Genomic DNA, 18914 nt, shown 5'->3' with positions numbered 1-18914 from the left:
CATTGTGGGAAGAGCCTGTGGTGTCCTGCAGCCCCATCCCAGGGACAGTCCAAGTCTTCAGCTCCTCTGGTGGCTTTGGAAGGTGACTCTCTGCCTTGGATTCCAAAGGGGCTGAGGTGCCTGGGCCAGCTCCTGATCCCTTCCAACAAGACTTGAGCTGTACCAGCTGTGAGGGTGATGCTGCTGAGCCAACCACTCTTTGGAAGGGGAACTCAAAGCAGTCATTGACCTCCTGGAGCTCTGTGAAGGCTTTGGAAGGGATTCCCCATCCAGGACTTTCAGGACCTAAGCACTGGGGAAATATTCTTGGCAGGGTTCTGCTCCTTGACTCTCTGCTGAGACCTCACCTCCAATCCTGGCCTCTGCTGAGACCTCACCTCCAATTCTGCCTCCAGCTCTGCTGTCCCCAGCAGCAGAAGGACACAGAGCTGCTGGGGGGAGCCCAGGGGAGGCCACAGAGAGGCTACCAGGGCTGGAGCAGCTCTGCTGGGAGCACAGGCTGAGGGAGCTGGGGCTGTGCAGCCCAGAGGGGAGAAGGCTCCAGGGGGACCTCAGAGCTGCTGCCAGAGCCTGAAGGGATCCTGCAGGAAGGCTGCAGAGAGACTTTGGCTGAGGGGGGCTGGAGCCAGCCCCAGGGGGAAGGGTTTGGAGCTGAGGCAGAGCAGGGCTGGAGTGGAGCTGAGGGAGAAGCTCTGCAGCAGGAGGCTGCTGAGAGCCTGGCCCAGGCTGCCCAGGGAGGCTGTGGCTGCCTCCTGCCTGGGGGTGCTGAGAGCCAGGCTGGATGAGGCCCTGAGCAGCTGAGCCTGGCTGAGAGCAGTCCCTGGGCAGGGTGGGGAGCTTGGAGGAGAGGAGCTCTGAGCTCCCTTCCAGGCTGAGCCATCCCAGGAGTGAGGAGACCCAGAAGATATCTGCAGGACACCTTTCAGGTGACCTTCCTGGTCCACAGCCCAGCAGCTGGTGCAGGACATCAGCCTTCAGGTGGCTGCTTTGCAGCAGCAGCTCTTGGCTGGACAGGAATTTGCTCAGCTGCCTCCTGTCCTCCAGCCCAACCCTGCTGTGGCTGGAGAGGTGGCCAAAGAGGTCACACCTCGGGATGGACACAGGTCCTGAGGGACAGCAGAGCTGCTTCCCCCCTTAGCTGTCTGTCACTCCAGAAGGACCAAGTCTGCAGCACTCAGCTTCATCCTTTCTTTGCCTCCTTGGGTAAAAGCAAAGTCATTGGAACTGCTAAGTGCCTCTGTCCCTGCCTGCATTCCTCTGCCTCCAGTCCCCAACCTCCAGTGGCCTTCAGTCACCTGCAGGTTCAGCAGCACCTGTGGCCATCTGGAAGGCTCAAGGAAGGAGCTTGGAGAATCCTAGAATGGGGTTGGGTTGGAAGGGAGCTCAAGGCTCAGCCAGCTCCAAGCCCCTGCCCTGCCCAGGGACACCTCCCCCCAGCCCAGGCTGCTCAGGGCCTCATCCAGCCTGGCCCTCAGCACCTCCAGGCAGGAGGCAGCCACAGCCTCCCTGGGCAGCCTGTGCCAGGCTCTCCCCAGCCTCACTTCCTCCTCTCCCCTCTCAATCTCTCCTCTCCCAGCTCCAATCCATCTCCCCTCACCCTGCCCCTCCCCAGCCCTCATCCCAAGTCCCTGCCCAGCTCTCCTGGAGCCTCTGCAGCTCCTGGCAGCTGCTCTGAGCTCTCCCTGCAGCCTTCTCTTCTCCAGGCTCCACAGCCCCAAGCCTCCCAGCCTGGCCCCACAGGGGAGGCTCTGCAGCCTCTGCTCCTCTTGGTGGCCTCCTCTGGAGCCTCCCCAGCAGCTGCAGCTCCTCCCTGTGCTGGGGGTCCCAGGGCTGGGGGCAGTGCTGCAGGGGAGGGCAGAGCAGAGCAGAGGGCAGAATCTCCTCCCTGTGCTGCTGCTCTGCCTCCTGCTGCTGCAGCCCAGCTCAGGGTTGGCTTCTGGGCTGCCAGTGACCACTGCTGGCTCCTGGGGACTCTGTCAGCCACTGCCACCCCCAAGGCCTTCTCCTCAAAGCTGCTCTTGGGCCACTCCTCTTCCAGCCTGGATTACTTTGGGATTGCCTTGCCCCAGGTGCAGGAACCTTGTAGCTGGCCATGAAGCCAGCATGGGCTTGGACACCTTTGTCCTCTTGCTCCTTCTGCTCTGGTGCTCAGGTTTGGTCATCTCAGACTCTGGGGGAGGCAGTTTGAAGACATCTCCCCCAGAAGCAGCCTTTCCCCACCCCCATGGGTGCTCCTCCTTCATGGATTCCCAGAATGCCAGCTGGGAAGGGACCTCCAGGCTCATCTGCTGCAACCCCTCTTGGTCACAGTGGAGTTGAGCTGAGCTGCCCCAGCACCCTGCCAAGCTGAGCCTCCAACCTGCCCAGTGGAGAGGACTCCACCACTTCCCTGAGGAGATGATTCCAGTGTCCAACTCTTCTGGAGTCCCATTGGAGTCTCCCCAGGATGGGAATCTCCCCAGCAGCAACTCCTCCCCCCCAGCCCTCATCCTTGCCATGAGGCTCCTCACAGAGAGGGAGTCTCCCTCCTGGTGGCCACCCCTGATGTCCTGCCCCGTGGTGCTGAGGTCTCCTCTGAGCCTTCTCCTCTCCAGGCTGCCCCAGCCCCACTCTCTGAGCCTCTCCTCACGTGGCAGGGCCCAGATGAAGCAGAAGTGCTGACCCTCATCAAAAGGCAAGGTGTGGAAAGCTGCCTCCTGCCACCTCAGCAGCAATTTTCCACTTGAGAAGGAGATTTGGGGTGTGCTTGGTGTAGAGGGAGGGGAAGAGGGGGGAGGGAGTTGTGAAAGCCTCCTTCTCATCTCTTTCCACCCAAAGCCTTCCTGACCTGCAGCATCCAGACCCAGACAAAGAGCCAAATCAGCAGCAGGAGCAGGTAGGGAGGTGGGAGGAGGAGGAGATGACTCCATCCCTGTCAAACAGAAGCCTTGCAGATGCCATAAAGATAGGAGGCTCCATGGACTCCCCGAAGAGCTGTTCCAGGGCTCTGGCTCTTTGCTTCTGCCTCACAAGGAGGATTGCTGGGTGGAGTCAGCAGCTTGGCAAAACTCTGCTAACCACCAAGCTGATGAGGACACCAAATTGGTTTCCTCTTCACGCCCTGGGAGGCTCAGCCCCACTCCAGCAGCAGATAAAAGGGAATGCCTGAAGCTGTGGAGCTAGAGGAGACTCTGCACCCTTCTCTCCCTCAGCAGAGCAGCTCCCTTGGGCTTTTCTGCTCCACTCAACTCAGCTTGGACTCCCTGCCCTCCTCCACTCAACTCAGCTTGGACTCCCTGCCCTCCTCCACTCAACTCAGCTTGGACTCCCTGCCCTCCTCCACTCAACTCAGCTTGGACTCCCTGCCCTCCTCCACTCAACTCAGCTTGGACTCCCTGCCCTCCTCGACTCAACTTGGGCTCCCTACACCCTTTCGACTCAACTCAGCTTGGACTCCCTGCTCTCCTCGACTCAACTTGGGCTCCCTACCCTCCTCGACTCAACTCAGCTTGGGCTTCCTGCCCTCCTCGACTCAACTCAGGCTTCCTGCCCTCCTCAACTCAACTTAGGCCTCCTGCCCTCCTCAACTCAACTCAACTCAACTCAACTCAACTCAACTCAACTCAACTCAACTCAAGCCAACTCCACTCCACTCAGGCTTGAGCCCAGCCCAGCCCGGCGCCGCGGCCATGTCTCGGCAGTCCATCTGCAGAAGCTTCGGCGGAGGGAGCAGAAGGGGCTTCAGCTCCTGCTCTGCTGTCGGCTTTGGAGGCAGCGGGGGCAGGAGCAGGATCAGCTACAGCTCCTTCTCCAGCTGCAGGGGCGGCGGGGCCGGGCGCTGCGGGGGCTTCAGCAGCCGCAGCCTGCACAACCTGGGCGCCGCCAGCAGGGTCTCCGTGGGAGGCTCTTACGGCTACGGCTGCAGGGTCGGCGGCTTCGGCCCGGCCTGCGGGGCAGGGTTCGGCGGCGCCGGAGCGGGGCTGCTCGGGGGGGGGATGGGCAGCTTCGGGGGGCCCGTGAGGTGCGGCCCTGCCTTCCCCGGGGGCATCCAGCCCGTGCAGGTGGACCCCAGCCTCCTGCGGCCGGTGCGCGTCGACATCGACCCCCAGATCCAGCAGGTGAAGTGCCAGGAGAAGGAGCAGATCAAGACCCTCAACAACCAGTTTGCCTCCTTCATTGACAAGGTGAGAGGCTGCCCCTCTGCCCCCCCGGCCCCGGGGACTCTGAGGAAGCAGGGTTGCACTGGAGGGCATCCAGAGGTCCCTTCCAGCCCAGTGCTGGGGCTGGGGATGTCTCTGCTCACTGCAGGAGGTTGAGCAGAGGACCTTCAGAGGTCCCTTCCAGCCCAGTGCTGGGGCTGGGGATGTCTCTGCTCACTGCAGGAGGTTGAGCAGAGGACCTTCAGAGGTCCCTTCCAGCCCAGTGCTGGGGATGTCTCTGCTCACTGCAGGAGGTTTAAGCAGAGGACCTTCAGAGGTCCCTTCCAGCCCAGTGCTGGGGCTGGGGATGTCTCTGCTCACTGCAGGAGGTTGGAGCAGAGGACCTTCAGAGGTCCCTTCCAGCCCAGTGCTGGGGATGTCTCTGCTCACTGCAGGAGGTTGAGCAGAGGACCTTCAGAGGTCCCTTCCAGCCCAGTGCTGGGGCTGGGGATGTCTCTGATCACTGCAGGAGGTTGGAGCAGAGGACCTTCAGAGGTCCCTTCCAGCCCAGTGCTGGGGCTGGGGATGTCTCTGCTCACTGCAGCAGGGTTGGAGCAGAGGACCTTCAGAGGTCCCTTCCAGCCCAGTGCTGGGGCTGGGGATGTCTCTGATCACTGCAGGAGGTTGAGCAGAGGACCTTCAGTGGTCCCTTCCAGCCCAGTGCTGGGGCTGGGGATGTCTCTGCTCACTGCAGCAGGGTTGGAGCAGAGGACCTTCAGAGGTCCCTTCCAGCCCAGTGCTGGGGCTGGGGATGTCTCTGCTCACTGCAGGAGGTTGGAGCAGAGGACCTTCAGAGGTCCCTTCCAGCCCAATGCTGGGGATGTCTCTGCTCACTGCAGGAGGTTGAGCAGAGGACCTTCAGAGGTCCCTTCCAGCCCAGTGCTGGGGCTGGGGATGTCTCTGCTCACTGCAGGAGGTTGGAGCAGAGGACCTTCAGAGGTCCCTTCCAGCCCAGTGCTGGGGCTGGGGATGTCTCTGCTCACTGCAGGAGGTTGAGCAGAGGACCTTCAGAGGTCCCTTCCAGCCCAGTGCTGGGGCTGGGGATGTCTCTGCTCACTGCAGGAGTTTGAGCAGAGGACCTTCAGAGGTCCCTTCCAGCCCAGTGCTGGGGCTGGGGATGTCTCTGCTCACTGCAGGAGGTTGAGCAGAGGACCTTCAGAGGTCCCTTCCAACCCAGTGCTGGGGCTGGGGATGTCTCTGCTCACTGCAGGAGGTTGAGCAGAGGACCTTCAGAGGTCCCTTCCAACCCAGTGCTGGGGCTGGGGATGTCTCTGCTCACTGCAGGAGGTTGAGCAGAGGACCTTCAGAGGTCCCTTCCAGCCCAGTGCTGGGGATGTCTCTGCTCACTGCAGCAGGGTTGGAGCAGAGGACCTTCAGAGGTCCCTTCCAGCCCAGTGCTGGGGATGTCTCTGCTCACTGCAGCAGGGTTGGAGCAGAGGACCTTCAGAGGTCCCTTCCAACCCAGTGCTGGGGGCTGGGATGTCTCTGCTCACTGCAGAAGGTTGGAGCAGAGGACCTTCAGAGGTCCCTTCCAGCCCAGTGCTGGGGCTGGGGATGTCTCTGCTCACTGCAGCAGGGTTGGAGCAGAGGACCTTCAGAGGTCCCTTCCAGCCCAGTGCTGGGGCTGGGGATGTCTCTGCTCACTGCAGGAGGTTGAGCAGAGGACCTTCAGAGGTCCCTTCCAACCCAGTGCTGGGGCTGGGGATGTCTCTGCTCACTGCAGAAGGTTGGAGCAGAGGACCTTCAGAGGTCCCTTCCAGCCCAGTGCTGGGGCTGGGGATGTCTCTGCTCACTGCAGGAGGTTGAGCAGAGGACCTTCAGAGGTCCCTTCCAACCCAGTGCTGGGGCTGGGGATGTCTCTGCTCACTGCAGGAGGTTGGAGCAGAGGACCTTCAGAGGTCCCTTCCAGCCCAGTGCTGGGGCTGGGGATGTCTCTGCTCACTGCAGGAGGTTGGAGCAGAGGACCTTCAGAGGTCCCTTCCAGCCCAGTGCTGGGTCTGGGGATGTCTCTGCTCACTGCAGGAGGTTGAGCAGAGGACCTTCAGAGGTCCCATCCAACCCAGTGCTGGGGCTGGGGATGTCTCTGCCTCACTGCAGGAGGTTGAGCAGAGGACCTTCAGAGGTCCCTTCCAGCCCAGTGCTGGGGCTGGGGATGTCTCTGCTCACTGCAGGAGGTTGAGCAGAGGACCTTCAGAGGTCCCTTCCAGCCCAGTGCTGGGGCTGGGGCTGTCTCTGCTCACTGCAGAAGGTTGGAGCAGAGGACCTTCAGAGGTCCCTTCCAGCCCAGTGCTGGGGCTGGGGATGTCTCTGCTCACTGCAGCAGGGTTGGAGCAGAGGACCTTCAGAGGTCCCTTCCAGCCCAGTGCTGGGGATGTCTCTGCTCACTGCAGGAGGTTGGAGCAGAGGACCTTCAGAGGTCCCTTCCAGCCCAGTGCTGGGGCTGGGGATGTCTCTGCTCACTGCAGGAGGTTGAGCAGAGGACCTTCAGAGGTCCCTTCCAGCCCAGTGCTGGGGCTGGGGATGTCTCTGCTCACTGCAGGAGGTTGAGCAGAGGACCTTCAGAGGTCCCTTCCAGCCCAGTGCTGGGGCTGGGGATGTCTCTGCTCACTGCAGGAGGTTGGAGCAGAGGACCTTCAGAGGTCCCTTCCAGCCCAGTGCTGGGGATGTCTCTGCTCACTGCAGGAGGTTGGAGCAGAGGACCTTCAGAGGTCCCTTCCAGCCCAGTGCTGGGGCTGGGGATGTCTCTGCTCACTGCAGGAGGTTGAGCAGAGGACCTTCAGAGGTCCCTTCCAGCCCAGTGCTGGGGATGTCTCTGCTCACTGCAGGAGGTTGGAGCAGAGGACCTTCAGAGGTCCCTTCCAGCCCAGTGCTGGGGCTGGGGATGTCTCTGCTCACTGCAGGAGGTTGAGCAGAGGACCTTCAGAGGTCCCTTCCAGCCCAGTGCTGGGGCTGGGGATGTCTCTGCTCACTGCAGGAGGTTGGAGCAGAGGACCTTCAGAGGTGCCTTCCAGCCCAGTGCTGGGGATGTCTCTGCTCACTGCAGGAGGTTGAGCAGAGGACCTTCAGAGGTCCCTTCCAGCCCAGTGCTGGGGCTGGGGATGTCTCTGCTCACTGCAGGAGGTTGAGCAGAGGACCTTCAGAGGTCCCTTCCAGCCCAGTGCTGGGGCTGGGGATGTCTCGGCTCACTGCAGGAGGTGGAGCAGAGGACCTTCAGAGGTCCCTTCCAGCCCAGTGCTGGGGCTGGGGATGTCTCTGCTCACTGCAGGAGGTTGAGCAGAGGACCTTCAGAGGTCCCTTCCAACCCAGTGCTGGGGCTGGGGATGTCTCTGCTCACTGCAGGAGGTTGAGCAGAGGACCTTCAGAGGTCCCTTCCAGCCCAGTGCTGGGGCTGGGGATGTCTCTGCTCACTGCAGCAGGGTTGGAGCAGAGGACCTTCAGAGGTCCCTTCCAGCCCAGTGCTGGGGATGTCTCTGCTCACTGCAGGAGGTTGGAGCAGAGGACCTTCAGAGGTCCCTTCCAGCCCAGTGCTGGGGATGTCTCTGCTCACTACAGGTGGTTGAGCAGAGGACCTTCAGAGGTCCCTTCCAGCCCAGTGCTGGGGCTGGGGATGTCTCTGCTCACTGCAGGAGGTTGGAGTAGAGGACCTTCAGAGGTCCCTTCCAGCCCAGTGCTGGGGCTGGGGATGTCTCTGCTCACTGCAGGAGGTTGAGCAGAGGACCTTCAGAGGTCCCTTCCAGCCCAGTGCTGGGGCTGGGGATGTCTCTGCTCACTGCAGCAGGGTTGGAGCAGAGGACCTTCAGAGGTCCCTTCCAGCCCAGTGCTGGGGATGTCTCTGCTCACTGCAGGAGGTTGAGCAGAGGACCTTCAGAGGTCCCTTCCAGCCCAGTGCTGGGGCTGGGGATGTCTCTGCTCACTGCAGGAGGTTGGAGCAGAGGACCTTCAGAGGTCCCTTCCAGCCCAGTGCTGGGGCTGGGGATGTCTCTGCTCACTGCAGGAGGTTGGAGCAGAGGACCTTCAGAGGTCCCTTCCAACCCAGTGCTGGGGCTGGGGATGTCTCTGATCACTGCAGGAGGTTGAGCAGAGGACCTTCAGAGGTCCCTTCCAGCCCAGTGCTGGGGCTGGGGATGTCTCTGCTCACTGCAGCAGGGTTGGAGCAGAGGACCTTCAGGGGTCCCTTCCAGCCCAGTGCTGGGGCTGGGGATGTCTCTGATCACTGCAGGAGGTTGAGCAGAGGACCTTCAGAGGTCCCTTCCAGCCCAGTGCTGGGGCTGGGGATGTCTCTGCTCACTGCAGCAGGGTTGGAGCAGAGGACCTTCAGGGGTCCCTTCCAGCCCAGTGCTGGGGCTGAGGATGTCTCTGATCACTGCAGGAGGTTGAGCAGAGGACCTTCAGGGGTCCCTTCCAGCCCAGTGCTGGGGCTGGGGATGTCTCTGCTCACTGCAGGAGGTTGAGCAGAGGACCTTCAGAGGTCCCTTCCAGCCCAGTGCTGGGGCTGGGGATGTCTCTGCTCACTGCAGCAGGGTTGGAGCAGAGGACCTTCAGAGGTCCCTTCCAGCCCAGTGCTGGGGATGTCTCTGATCACTGCAGGAGGTTGAGCAGAGGACCTTCAGAGGTCCCTTCCAGCCCAGTGCTGGGGCTGGGGATGTCTCTGCTCACTGCAGCAGGGTTGGAGCAGAGGACCTTCAGAGGTCCCTTCCAGCCCAGTGCTGGGGATGTCTCTGCTCACTGCAGGAGGTTGAGCAGAGGACCTTCAGAGGTCCTTTCCAGCCCAGTGCTGGGGCTGGGGATGTCTCTGCTCACTGCAGGAGGTTGAGCAGAGGACCTTCAGAGGTCCCTTCCAGCCCAGTGCTGGGGCTGGGGATGTCTCTGCTCACTGCAGGAGGTTGAGCAGAGGACCTTCAGAGGTCCTTTCCAGCCCAGTGCTGGGGCTGGGGATGTCTCTGCTCACTGCAGCAGGGTTGGAGCAGAGGACCTTCAGAGGTCCCTTCCAGCCCAGTGCTGGGGCTGGGGATGTCTCTGCTCATTGCAGGAGGTTGGAGCAGAGGACCTTCAGAGGTCCCTTCCAGCCCAGTGCTGGGGCTGGGGATGTCTCTGCTCACTGCAGGAGGTTGGAGCAGAGGACCTTCAGAGGTCCCTTCCAGCCCAGTGCTGGGGCTGGGGATGTCTCTGCTCACTGCAGGAGGTTGGAGCAGAGGACCTTCAGAGGTCCCTTCCAGCCCAGTGCTGGGGCTGGGGATGTCTCTGCTCACTGCAGGAGGTTGAGCAGAGGACCTTCAGAGGTCCCTTCCAGCCCAGTGCTGGGGCTGGGGATGTCTCTGCTCACTGCAGGAGGTTGAGCAGAGGACCTTCAGAGGTCCCTTCCAGCCCAGTGCTGGGGATGTCTCTGCTCACTGCAGGGAGGTTGGACTGAAGGACCCTCAGAGGTCCCTTCCAACCCAGCACATTCTATGACTCCATGAACTTCCCTGTGCTGTGGAGAGGGCAATGCTGTCCTTCCCAGCTCAACTCTGGCAGGTCTGGAAGGCTGCTGGTGCTGTTTTCCTGGAGTCCTCCTAAGGAAACCTGAGCCTTGGGCTCCCCACAGCATCCAGAGGACCTTCTCGAGGGGTGCTCGATCCCAGCTCTCCCTTAGGTTTCTCTCCAGCCTCCTCTGTGTGTGGCCAGGCCAAAGGCACCACCAAGTGCTCAGCTGTCATGAGAGGTCCTCTGAGGTCTCAAATGACTGCTCAAGGAGCTTAGGGATGTAGAAATGAGCTTGCAGGTGAGGCCTGGCTGCTCCTTATCTCGGCTCTGGCGTGGAGGAGTCCTCCCCAGGCTGGGGAGATGCTGCTTGAGGAAGGGCTCCGTGGGTTTCGTAACCTGTGGCTGTGTCTCTCTGGCTCTCTGATAAGCTGCTGGGAGCTGTGGGGTTTCAGGCCCTGGCAGCTAAACCCCAGAGATCTGATGCTCCTGCAGAGGAATGTGGGGCAAAGCTTGCAGCTGGAGCTGGCAACCCTCTGGAGATCTGGGAGGAGAACATCCCAGGGGATGAGGAACAGAAGAGCAGAAATGAAGGAGGGGCAAAAGAGGAACTCGAGGAGAAGTGGGCAAAGAGGAGGAAGAAGGAAAGGATCTTCCTCTTGGAACAGTGGCTTTCAGCTAGGCATGGTCCTGGGGGGCTGTGGGCAAGGATTGCCTTGGGCTCCCAAAGGAGCAGCAGCTTTGAGGGGCACAACATCTCCAGGAGGGTCCCAGAGCTCTGTGAGCAGCACAGCTGTGAGGGTCCCGGAGCAGAGGCTGCCCAGAGAGGTGGTGGTGGAGTCTCCTTCCCTGGAGGCTCTCAGACCCCATCTGGCTGCATTCCTGTGTGACCTGTGCTGGATTCTATGGTCCTGCCCTGGCAGGGGGGTTGGGCTGGATGATCACAGAGGTCCCTTCCAACCCCTAACAACCTCTGGTCCTGTGAACCTCCCCCCGGGTGAGTCTCTCACGCAGCCCCTTGCTGGCTTTCAGGTTCGCTTCCTGGAGCAACAGAACAAGGTCCTCGCCACCAAGTGGGAGCTCCTCCAACAGCAAGGACCTGCAGGGCCCAGGAAGAACCTGGATGTCATCTTTGAGAACTACATCCAAGGGCTGAGGAGGAGGCTGGAGGGGCTGGTGGGACAGAGGAGCCAGCTGGAGTCGGAGCTGCAGAGCATGCGGCAGTACGTGGAGGAGTACAAGAGCAAGTGAGTGCCTGGCAGAGGAAGGGGGGAAGGAGCCCCCAGGCAGCAGAGGAGGCTGCCACACGGTCCTCCTTCTGCAGACAAGGGGCCCTGGGGGGGCCTGGAAGCAAGGGGCTTCCACTGGCTGGCTGCTGAGCGGTGCCAGAGTCTCATCTTGCCTTGTCCCCTCCAGGTACGAAGAAGAGATCAACAGGCGAACAGCTGCCGAGAACGAGTTTGTGGTGCTCAAGAAGGTGAGGCAGGGAGGCAGCAGGAGGGAGGGAGAGTGGAGGGACAGGCTGCAGAGAGCTTGCAGGGAGGCAGCAGGAGGGAGGGAGAGTGGAGGGACAGGCTGCAGAGAGCTTGCAGGGAGGCAGCAGGAGGGAGGGAGAGTGGAGGGACAGGCTGCAGAGAGCTTGCAGGGAGGCAGCAGGAGGGAGGGAGAGTGGAGGGACAGGCTGCAGAGAGCTTGCAGGGAGGCAGCAGGAGGGAGGGAGAGTGGAGGGACAGGCTGCAGAGAGCTTGCAGGGAGGCAGCAGGAGGGAGGGAGAGTGGAGGGACAGGCTGCAGAGAGCTTGCAGGGAGGCAGCAGGAGGGAGGGAGAGTGGAGGCTGCAGAGACCTTGCAGGGAGCCACAGCCCCACCTAAGGAGCCTCCAGTGGGGCAGTGGCTGCCGGCAGCTGCTCTGTGCTGGGTGGAAGAAGTTCTCTCTCTGTGGGATCTCTCCTTTAGGATGTGGACTGTGCCTACATGACTAAGGTGGAGCTGGAAGCCAAGGTGGGAGCCCTGACCGATGAGATCAGCTTCCTGAGGTGCATCTATGAGGAGGTAAGAGCTGCCCCTTCCCCTGGGCTGCTTGCAGGAGCTGTGGGGTGGCCACGGACACTGAGGATGGAGCGGTGGACCGGCTGGCTTGGGTCAGTTGAGCCTTCCTGGGCTGTCCTCTGCTCCTTGGATGGCCAAGTTGCCTCATTTCTGGGTTGCAGGAGCTGGCTCAGATGCAGACCATCAGCAGGGACCTGTCTGTGGTGGTGTCCATGGACAACAACCGGCACCTGGACCTGGACTGCATCATCGAGGAGGTCCGGCGGCAGTACGAGCAGATAGCTCAGAACAGCAGAGCTGAGGCTGAGGCTTGGTACCAGAGCAGGGTGAGTCATGGAGGCCTCCCAGCACCTGGGGCAGGCTCTGCTGGGTGCTGAGTCCCTTGTGAGAGAGGGCAGCAGCCGGGGTCTGGGCAGGCTGTGGCTGATGGGAGGCTTTGTGTCCCTGTGCTCAGTATGAAGAGCTGCAGAACACAGCTGGCAGGCACGGGGACAGCCTCCGCAACACCAAGATCGAGATCCAGGAGCTGACCAGGAACGTCCAGAGGCTGAGGGCTGAGATTGAGAGCGTGAAGAAGCAGGTAGGGCTCCCCCAGCACCTGCTGGGCTGCTGGCAGCAGGCTGCCCGAGCTGGGAGCTGCCTGAGCCGCTGAGGGCAGAGCGGGCAGGGAAAGGGAGGCCCTTTGGGGGAGCCTGATGCGGCCATCGGGGTGCTGCCTCGGGAGCCGGTGCCCCGAGGGCTGCTGCAGGGCAGGCAGGGCAGGAGGCAGCTGAGAACCTCCTTTGCCCTCTGCCAGAACCATCAGCTGCAGACGGCCATCGCCGAGGCCGAGGAGCGCGGGGAGATGGCCCTGAAGGATGCCAGGAGGAAGCTGGAGGAGCTGGAATGTGCCCTGAGCAAGGACAAGGAGGAGCTGGCTCGCCTGCTGAAGGAGTACCAGGAGCTGCTGAACATCAAGATTGCTCTGGACGTGGAGATTGCCATGTACAGGAAGCTGCTGGAGGGAGAGGAGAACAGGTGAGAGCTCCTGAGCCAGCCTGGGCTGCCCAGGGTGCTTGGAGGAGGAGAGGCAGGAAGGGATCTGTGCTTGGAGAGGGAACCACTGCTCCTGGCAGCCCTGGGACTGAGCTCCTGGCTGGTTCCTGAGGTGTGGGGCAAAGCTGCTTCCTCAGCTCCAGCCTGAATCTCCCCTGCTCAAGCTGGCCCTGAGGATCTCAAAGGTCTCTCCCAACCCCAAGAGTTCTGCACTCTCACTGTGCTTTGAGGAGGAGAGGCAGAGATCTGACCCTGGATACCTTGAGTTTAATCCCAAGCCAGCTCTTGGCATTCTGGGGGGCACTTGGGGTGGTCAGGTCTGGGTATTGCCAGGGTGGGAACCTCACCACATCCTCTCTGTGACATGTGGTGAACCTCAAACCTGGAGGAACCTCAGCACAAAGAGGGCCTGGTGAGGTCCTGCCCACTGGAGCACTTTGGTGGCACCAGAGTTGTGCTGAGGATGAAAGAGGGAAGTGGTTTGGTAGTGGCAGAGGAGCTCTCCCAACCCCAGGAGCTCTGCACTCTCAATGGACTTGGAGGAGGAAGTCTCTCTCAAAGGTCTCTCTCCACCGTCCTTGGGTGCAGGCTGAAGCTTTCCTCCCCTCTCACAACTCTGAGGTTCCAATTGGTTTGATTTCAATTTTAAGCCCAAACAAGCCCCAAGCTCCCCCCTGCCCCCCCAGGGAATATTCCCAGTGGCTGAGGTTGGTGGGGAATGAAGGCAGCAGCTGGGCAGCCTCCTGGAGCTGCCTTGCTTGTGCTGCTCTTGGAGTCACAGCTTCTGTTCCCTTCCCTGCACAGGCTCTGTGGAGACAACCCCTCCAACGTCAATGTCTGTGAGTACCTGGAGACCATGGAGCCATGGGATGGGGTTGGGATGGAAGGGAGCTCAAGGCTCAGCCAGCTCCAAGCCCCTGCCCTGCCCAGGGACACCTCCCCCCAGCCCAGGCTGCTCAGGGCCTCATCCAGCCTGGCCCTCAGCACCTCCAGGCAGGAGGCAGCCACAGCCTCCCTGGGCAGCCTGTGCCAGGCTCTCCCCAGCCTCACTTCCTCCTCTCCCCTCTCAATCTCTCCTCTCCCAGCTCCAATCCATCTCCCCTCACCCTGCCCCTCCCAGCCCTCATCCCTGGTCCCTGCCCAGCCCTCCTGGAGCCTCTGCAGCTCCTGGCAGCTGCTCTGAGCTCTCCCTGCAGCCTTCTCCTCTCCAGGCTCCACAGCCCCAAGCCTCCCGGCCTGGCCCCACAGGGGAGGCTCTGCAGCCTCTGCTGCTCTTGGTGGCCTCCTCTGGAGCCTCTCCAGCAGCTCCAGGTCCTCCCTGTGCTGGGGGTCCCAGGGCTGGGGGCAGTGCTGCAGGGGAGGTCAGAGCAGAGCAGAGGGCAGAATCCCCTCCCTGTGCTGGGGGTCCCAGGGCTGGGGGCAGCGCTGCAGGGGAGGGCAGAGCAGAGCAGAGGGGCAGAATCCCCTCCCTGTGCTGGGGGTCCCAGGGCTGGGGGCAGTGCTGCAGGGGAGGGCAGAGATGAGCAGAGGGCAGAATCCCCTCCCTGTGCTGGGGGTCCCAGGGCTGGGGGCAGCGCTGCAGGGGAGGGCAGAGCAGAGCAGAGGGGCAGAATCCCCTCCTTTGCCCTCATCCTCTGTGCCCTGCAGAGCAGCTTCTGCCCTGGGCTTGCTGAGGGCTCCCAGGCCGTCCCTTGGGGTGCCCTGAGCCTGTCCCTCTCTTGCAGCCGTGGTCGGCAGAGGCAGCCTGGCCGGAGGCCGAGCCGGAGGCTTCGGAGCCTGCGGCGCCGCGGGAGGAGTCGGAGTCTGCACCCTCGGGGGAGGAAGCATCGTGGGGGGCAGCTGTGGCCTGGGGGGAGGCCTCCTCAGCGCTGGCTTCTCCTCTGGGAGTGGAAGGGTTTGCAGCTCTGGGGGCAACTTTGTCTCAGGGGGGAGCTCCTCCTCGGTGCGCAGATGTGTGACCACCACCACCCTCAAGTCCTCCGGCGTCAAGTACTGAGCCCCCCCGGGGGGAGAGGCAGCCTCTGCCCTCCCCAGCCAGCAGCACAGCCCCTGCCCTCCCCAGCCAGCACCCAGGAAGGGAATGAACTCGCCCCCAGAGCTCACAGCCCCCTCACAACTCAGAATCATCCAGGTGGGAGAAGGGCTCCGAGCTCCTCCAGCCCAACCAGCAGCCCAACACCACCATGGTGCTGCAGTGCCATGGCTCATCTGAGCATGGAGAAGGGCTCTGAGGTCCTCCAGCCCAACCAGCAACCCAACACCACCATGGCCACCAAGCCGTGGTGCTGCAGTGCCATGGCTCATCTGAGGTGGGAGAAGAGCTCTGAGGTCCTCCAGCCCAACACCACCATGGTGCTGCAGTGCCATGGCTCATCTGAGGTGGGAGAAGGGCTCTGAGGTCATCCAGCCCAACCAGCAGCCCTACATCACCATGGTGCTGCAGTGCCATGGCTCATCTGAGCATGGAGAAGAGCTCTGAGGTCCTCCAGCCCAACCAGCAACCCAACACCACCATGGTGCTGCAGTGTCATGGCTCATCTGAGCATGGAGAAGGGCTCTGAGGTCCTCCAGCCCAACCAGCAGCCCTACATCACCATGGTGCTGCAGTGCCATGGCTCATCTGAGCATGGAGAAGGGCTCTGAGGTCCTCCAGCCCAACCAGCAGCCCTACATCACCATGGTGCTGCAGTGCCATGGCTCATCTGAGCATGGAGAAGAGCTCTGAGGTCCAGCAGCCCAACACCACCATGGAGCCACAAGAGCCATGGTTCATCACCTTGGACCAGTACCCAGCAAGGCAATAACCTCTTCCCCAGAGCTCAGAACCTTCTTACACCACAGGATCATTGAGGTTGGAGAAGACCTCAGAGGTCACTGAGTCCACCCACCAAGCCAGCCCCACCATGGGCACTGAACCAGGTCCCAGAGTGCCACTTGCCAGCATCCTGCCCGAGAGGAGATGCCCTGTGGCAGGACCTGGCTCCTCCCTGAGCTCCAGCGGTCTGCAGGGATCTCCCTCCTGGGCACAGAGCTCACCTGAGGACCTCTTCTTGCTGCTGTGCTGGCTGAGGAGCAGCTTGTGCAGCCCTGCTCTCCCCTGGCCCCCTCAAAGGTCTCTTTTTCAGAGGCCATGGTCCCCCCCTTGCACCTCCCCCACCCCCTGCATGTCCCCCATGGCCTTGGCTGCAGCTCTAGCAGGCAGCTCCTGCAGGCAGAAGGAAGGTGCCAGCAGCTGGCAGGCAGGGCTAGGAGTGAGGCTGAGGTCTCCCTCTCCACCTTGCCCTGGTGGAGCCATTTGGCAGCTTGAATGCGTTGTGGACTCCTTTCCCTCTTCTCCTTCCCCTCCTGTGCCCTGTGCATGGCCTTCCTGCAACCCTTCTGCTGCACCAGGCCTGCTGCACGGCTGCCTGCTGCCAGCAGCCCTCTCCTCCAGGTCCTTTTTGTTGCCAATAAACTGCAGAGAGATGAAAAGGTTTCCCTTGGTGTCATCTTCTCCCTCCCTGGGGCCCAGGGGAGGGCAGGTCACAGACCTGGCAGGGCTGGAGGGGACCTCAGCATTCCAAAGGGGACCCAGAAAACCCCAGAGCCTTTCACTGCCCTGAAACAGGGGGGGAGGAAGTGAGGATGGAATCAGCTCTGAGCAGCCAGCTCCAGCTGGAGGTGGCCCTTGATGACCTCAGAGGTCTCTTCCATCCTCTGCAGGTCCTGAGTGGTTGGAAGGGACCTCTCTGGGAGCTCCCCCAGCCCAGCCCCCACCCCAGCCCCAGCAGCTTGCTCAGGGGCACAGTGCCCAGGGGGGGTTGGAAGCTCTCCACAGCCTCTCTGGGCAGCCTGCTGCAGGCCTCCAGCAGCCTCACCCCAAGCTGCTTTCTCCTCCTGCCCTCCACTCTCTGCCCCTTGGCCTGCCCCTGGGCACCCCTCAGCAGATGCCAGCCCCAGCACCCAAAGGGGAAGGGCCAGCACCCAAAGGCCAGCACCCAGGGGGGAGGGCCAGCACCATTCTCACCACAGCCATGGCTCACAAGTGAGAGCCTGAGGACAGCTGGCAGCTGGCATTTGCCAACCACTGTGGTTATGGCAGATCTGCCTGGGCTGCAGGTCCTCTGCCTGGGCTGCAGGTCCTCTGCCTGGGCTGCAGGTCCCCTGCAGTTCCTCTGCCTGGGCTGCAGGTCTGCTGCAGGTCCCCTTGCCTGGGCTGCAGGTCCCCTGCAGTTCCTCTGCCTGGGCTGCAGGTCCCCTGCAGTTCCTCTGCCTGGGCTGCAGTTCCTCTGCCTGGGCTCCAGGTCCCCTGCAGTTCCTCTGCCTGGGCTGCAGTTCCTCTGCCTGGGCTGCAGGTCTGCTGCAGGTCCCCCTGCCTGGGCTGCAGGTCCCCTGCAGGTCCCCTGTCTGGGCTGCAGGTCCTCTGCCTGGGCTGCAGGTCCCCTGCAGTTCCTCTGCCTGGGCTGCAGTTCCTCTGCCTGGGCTGCAGGTCCCCTGCAGGTCCCCCTGCCTGGGCTGCAGTTCCTCTGCCTGGGCTGCAGTTCCTCTGCCTGGGCTGCAGGTCCCCTTGCCTGGGCTGCAGGTCCCTCTCTGCCTGGGCTGCAGGTCCCTCTCTGCCTGGGCTGATCTGTGCAGGCTTTGATTTGGAGCCAGAAACCACATGAAGAAGCAGCAGCTCTGGTCTCAGAGCTCAGCCAGCTCCAAGCCCCTGCCCTGCCCAGGGACACCTCCCCCCAGCCCAGGCTGCTCAGGGCCTCATCCAGCCTGGCCCTCAGCACCCCCAGGCAGGAGGCAGCCACAGCCTCCCTGGGCAGCCTGTGCCAGGCTCTCCCCAGCCTCACTTCCTCCTCTCCCCTCTCAATCTCTCCTCTCCCAGCTCCAATCCATCTCCCCTCACCCTGCCCCTCCCCAGCCCTCATCCCAAGTCCCTGCCCAGCTCTCCTGGAGCCTCTGCAGCTCCTGGCAGCTGCTCTGAGCTCTCCTTGCAGCCTTCTCCAGGCTCCACACTCTCCCAGCCTGGCCTTGAGCACTGCTGGGGATGGAGCAGCCACAACCTCCCTGGGCAAGCTTCACCTTCAGGGTTGGGCATCCCCTGGTGCCCACCCCTGGCGCCTACTCCTTGTGCCCACCCCTGGTGCCCACCCCTGCTGCCCTCCCCTGGTGCCCACCCCTGCTGCCTTTGCTTCAGAGCCTTCCCTTGCTGGGCAGGAGCTTGGCTCTGACACTCCCCAAGGTTCTGCTCCTTTTTGGGGGTACTTTGGGGGGGCTGCTTTACCTTTCCTCCCCCCTCTCTCACCTCCTTTTTGGGGGTGCTTTGGGGGGGCTGCTTTACCTTTCCTCCCCCCTCTCTCACCTCCTTTTTGGGGGTACTTTGGGGGGGCTGCTTTACCTTTCCTCCCCCCTCTCTCACCTCCTTTTTGGGGGTGCTTTGGGGGGGCTGCTTTACCTTTCCTCCCCTCTCTCTGCTCCTTTTGGGGGTACTTTGGGGGGGCTGCTTTACCTTTCCTCCCCTCTCTCTCACCTCCTTTTTGGGGGTACTTTGGGGGGGCTGCTTTACCTTTCCTCCCCTCTCCCTGCTCCTTTTGGGGGTACTTTGGGGGGGCTGCTTTACCTTTCCTTCCCTCTCTCTCTCCTCCTTTTTGGGGGTACTTTGGGGGGGCTGCTTTACCTTTCCTTCCCTCTCTCTCTCCTCCTTTTTGGGGGTACTTTGGAGGGCTGCTTTACCTTTCCTCCCCTCTCCCTGCTCCTTTTTGGGGGTACTTTGGGGGGCTGCTTTACCTTTCCTTCCCTCTCTCCCTGCTCCTTTTGGGGGTACTTTGGGGGGGCTGCTTTACCTTTCCTCCCCTCTCTCTGCTCCTTTTGGGGGTACTTTGGGGGGGCTGCTTTACCTTTCCTCCCCCTTCTCTCTCTTCTCCTTTTTGGGGGTACTTTGGGGGGGCTGCTTTACCTTTCCTCCCCTCTCTCTGCTCCTTTTGGGGGTACTTTGGGGGGGCTGCTTTACCTTTCCTCCCCTCTCTCTGCTCCTTTTTGGGGGTACTTTGGGGGGGCTGCTTTACCTTTCCTCTCCTCTCCCTGCTCCTTTTGGGGGGTGCTTTGGGGGGGCTGCTTTACCTTTCCTCCCCCTCCCTGCTCCTTTTAGGGGGTGCTTTGGGAGGGCTACTTTACCTTTCCTTCCCTCTCTCCCTGCTCCTTTTGGGGGTACTTTGGGGGGGCT

The 18914-nt window shown here is 62.0% G+C and overlaps 1 protein-coding gene across 1 annotated transcript; it reads left to right on the top strand.

Moving 5' to 3' along the window:
• The first annotated feature begins 3668 nt into the window (after positions 1-3668).
• On the top strand, positions 3669-14717 carry LOC128899127 (keratin, type II cytoskeletal cochleal-like). The gene is made up of 9 exons (XM_054177398.1): positions 3669-4163; positions 10671-10885; positions 11055-11115; positions 11594-11689; positions 11848-12012; positions 12141-12266; positions 12483-12703; positions 13526-13560; positions 14446-14717. Exons 1-9 carry the CDS (start codon positions 3669-3671, stop codon positions 14715-14717), a joined length of 1686 nt encoding a protein of 561 aa, XP_054033373.1.
• Positions 14718-18914: the final 4197 nt, after the last annotated feature.

The sequence above is a fragment of the Dryobates pubescens genome, chromosome 40 (assembly GCF_014839835.1).
Source record: "Dryobates pubescens isolate bDryPub1 chromosome 40, bDryPub1.pri, whole genome shotgun sequence".
Classification (NCBI taxonomy): domain Eukaryota; kingdom Metazoa; phylum Chordata; class Aves; order Piciformes; family Picidae; genus Dryobates; species Dryobates pubescens.
This window is presented reverse-complemented; position numbering and strand designations above follow the sequence as displayed.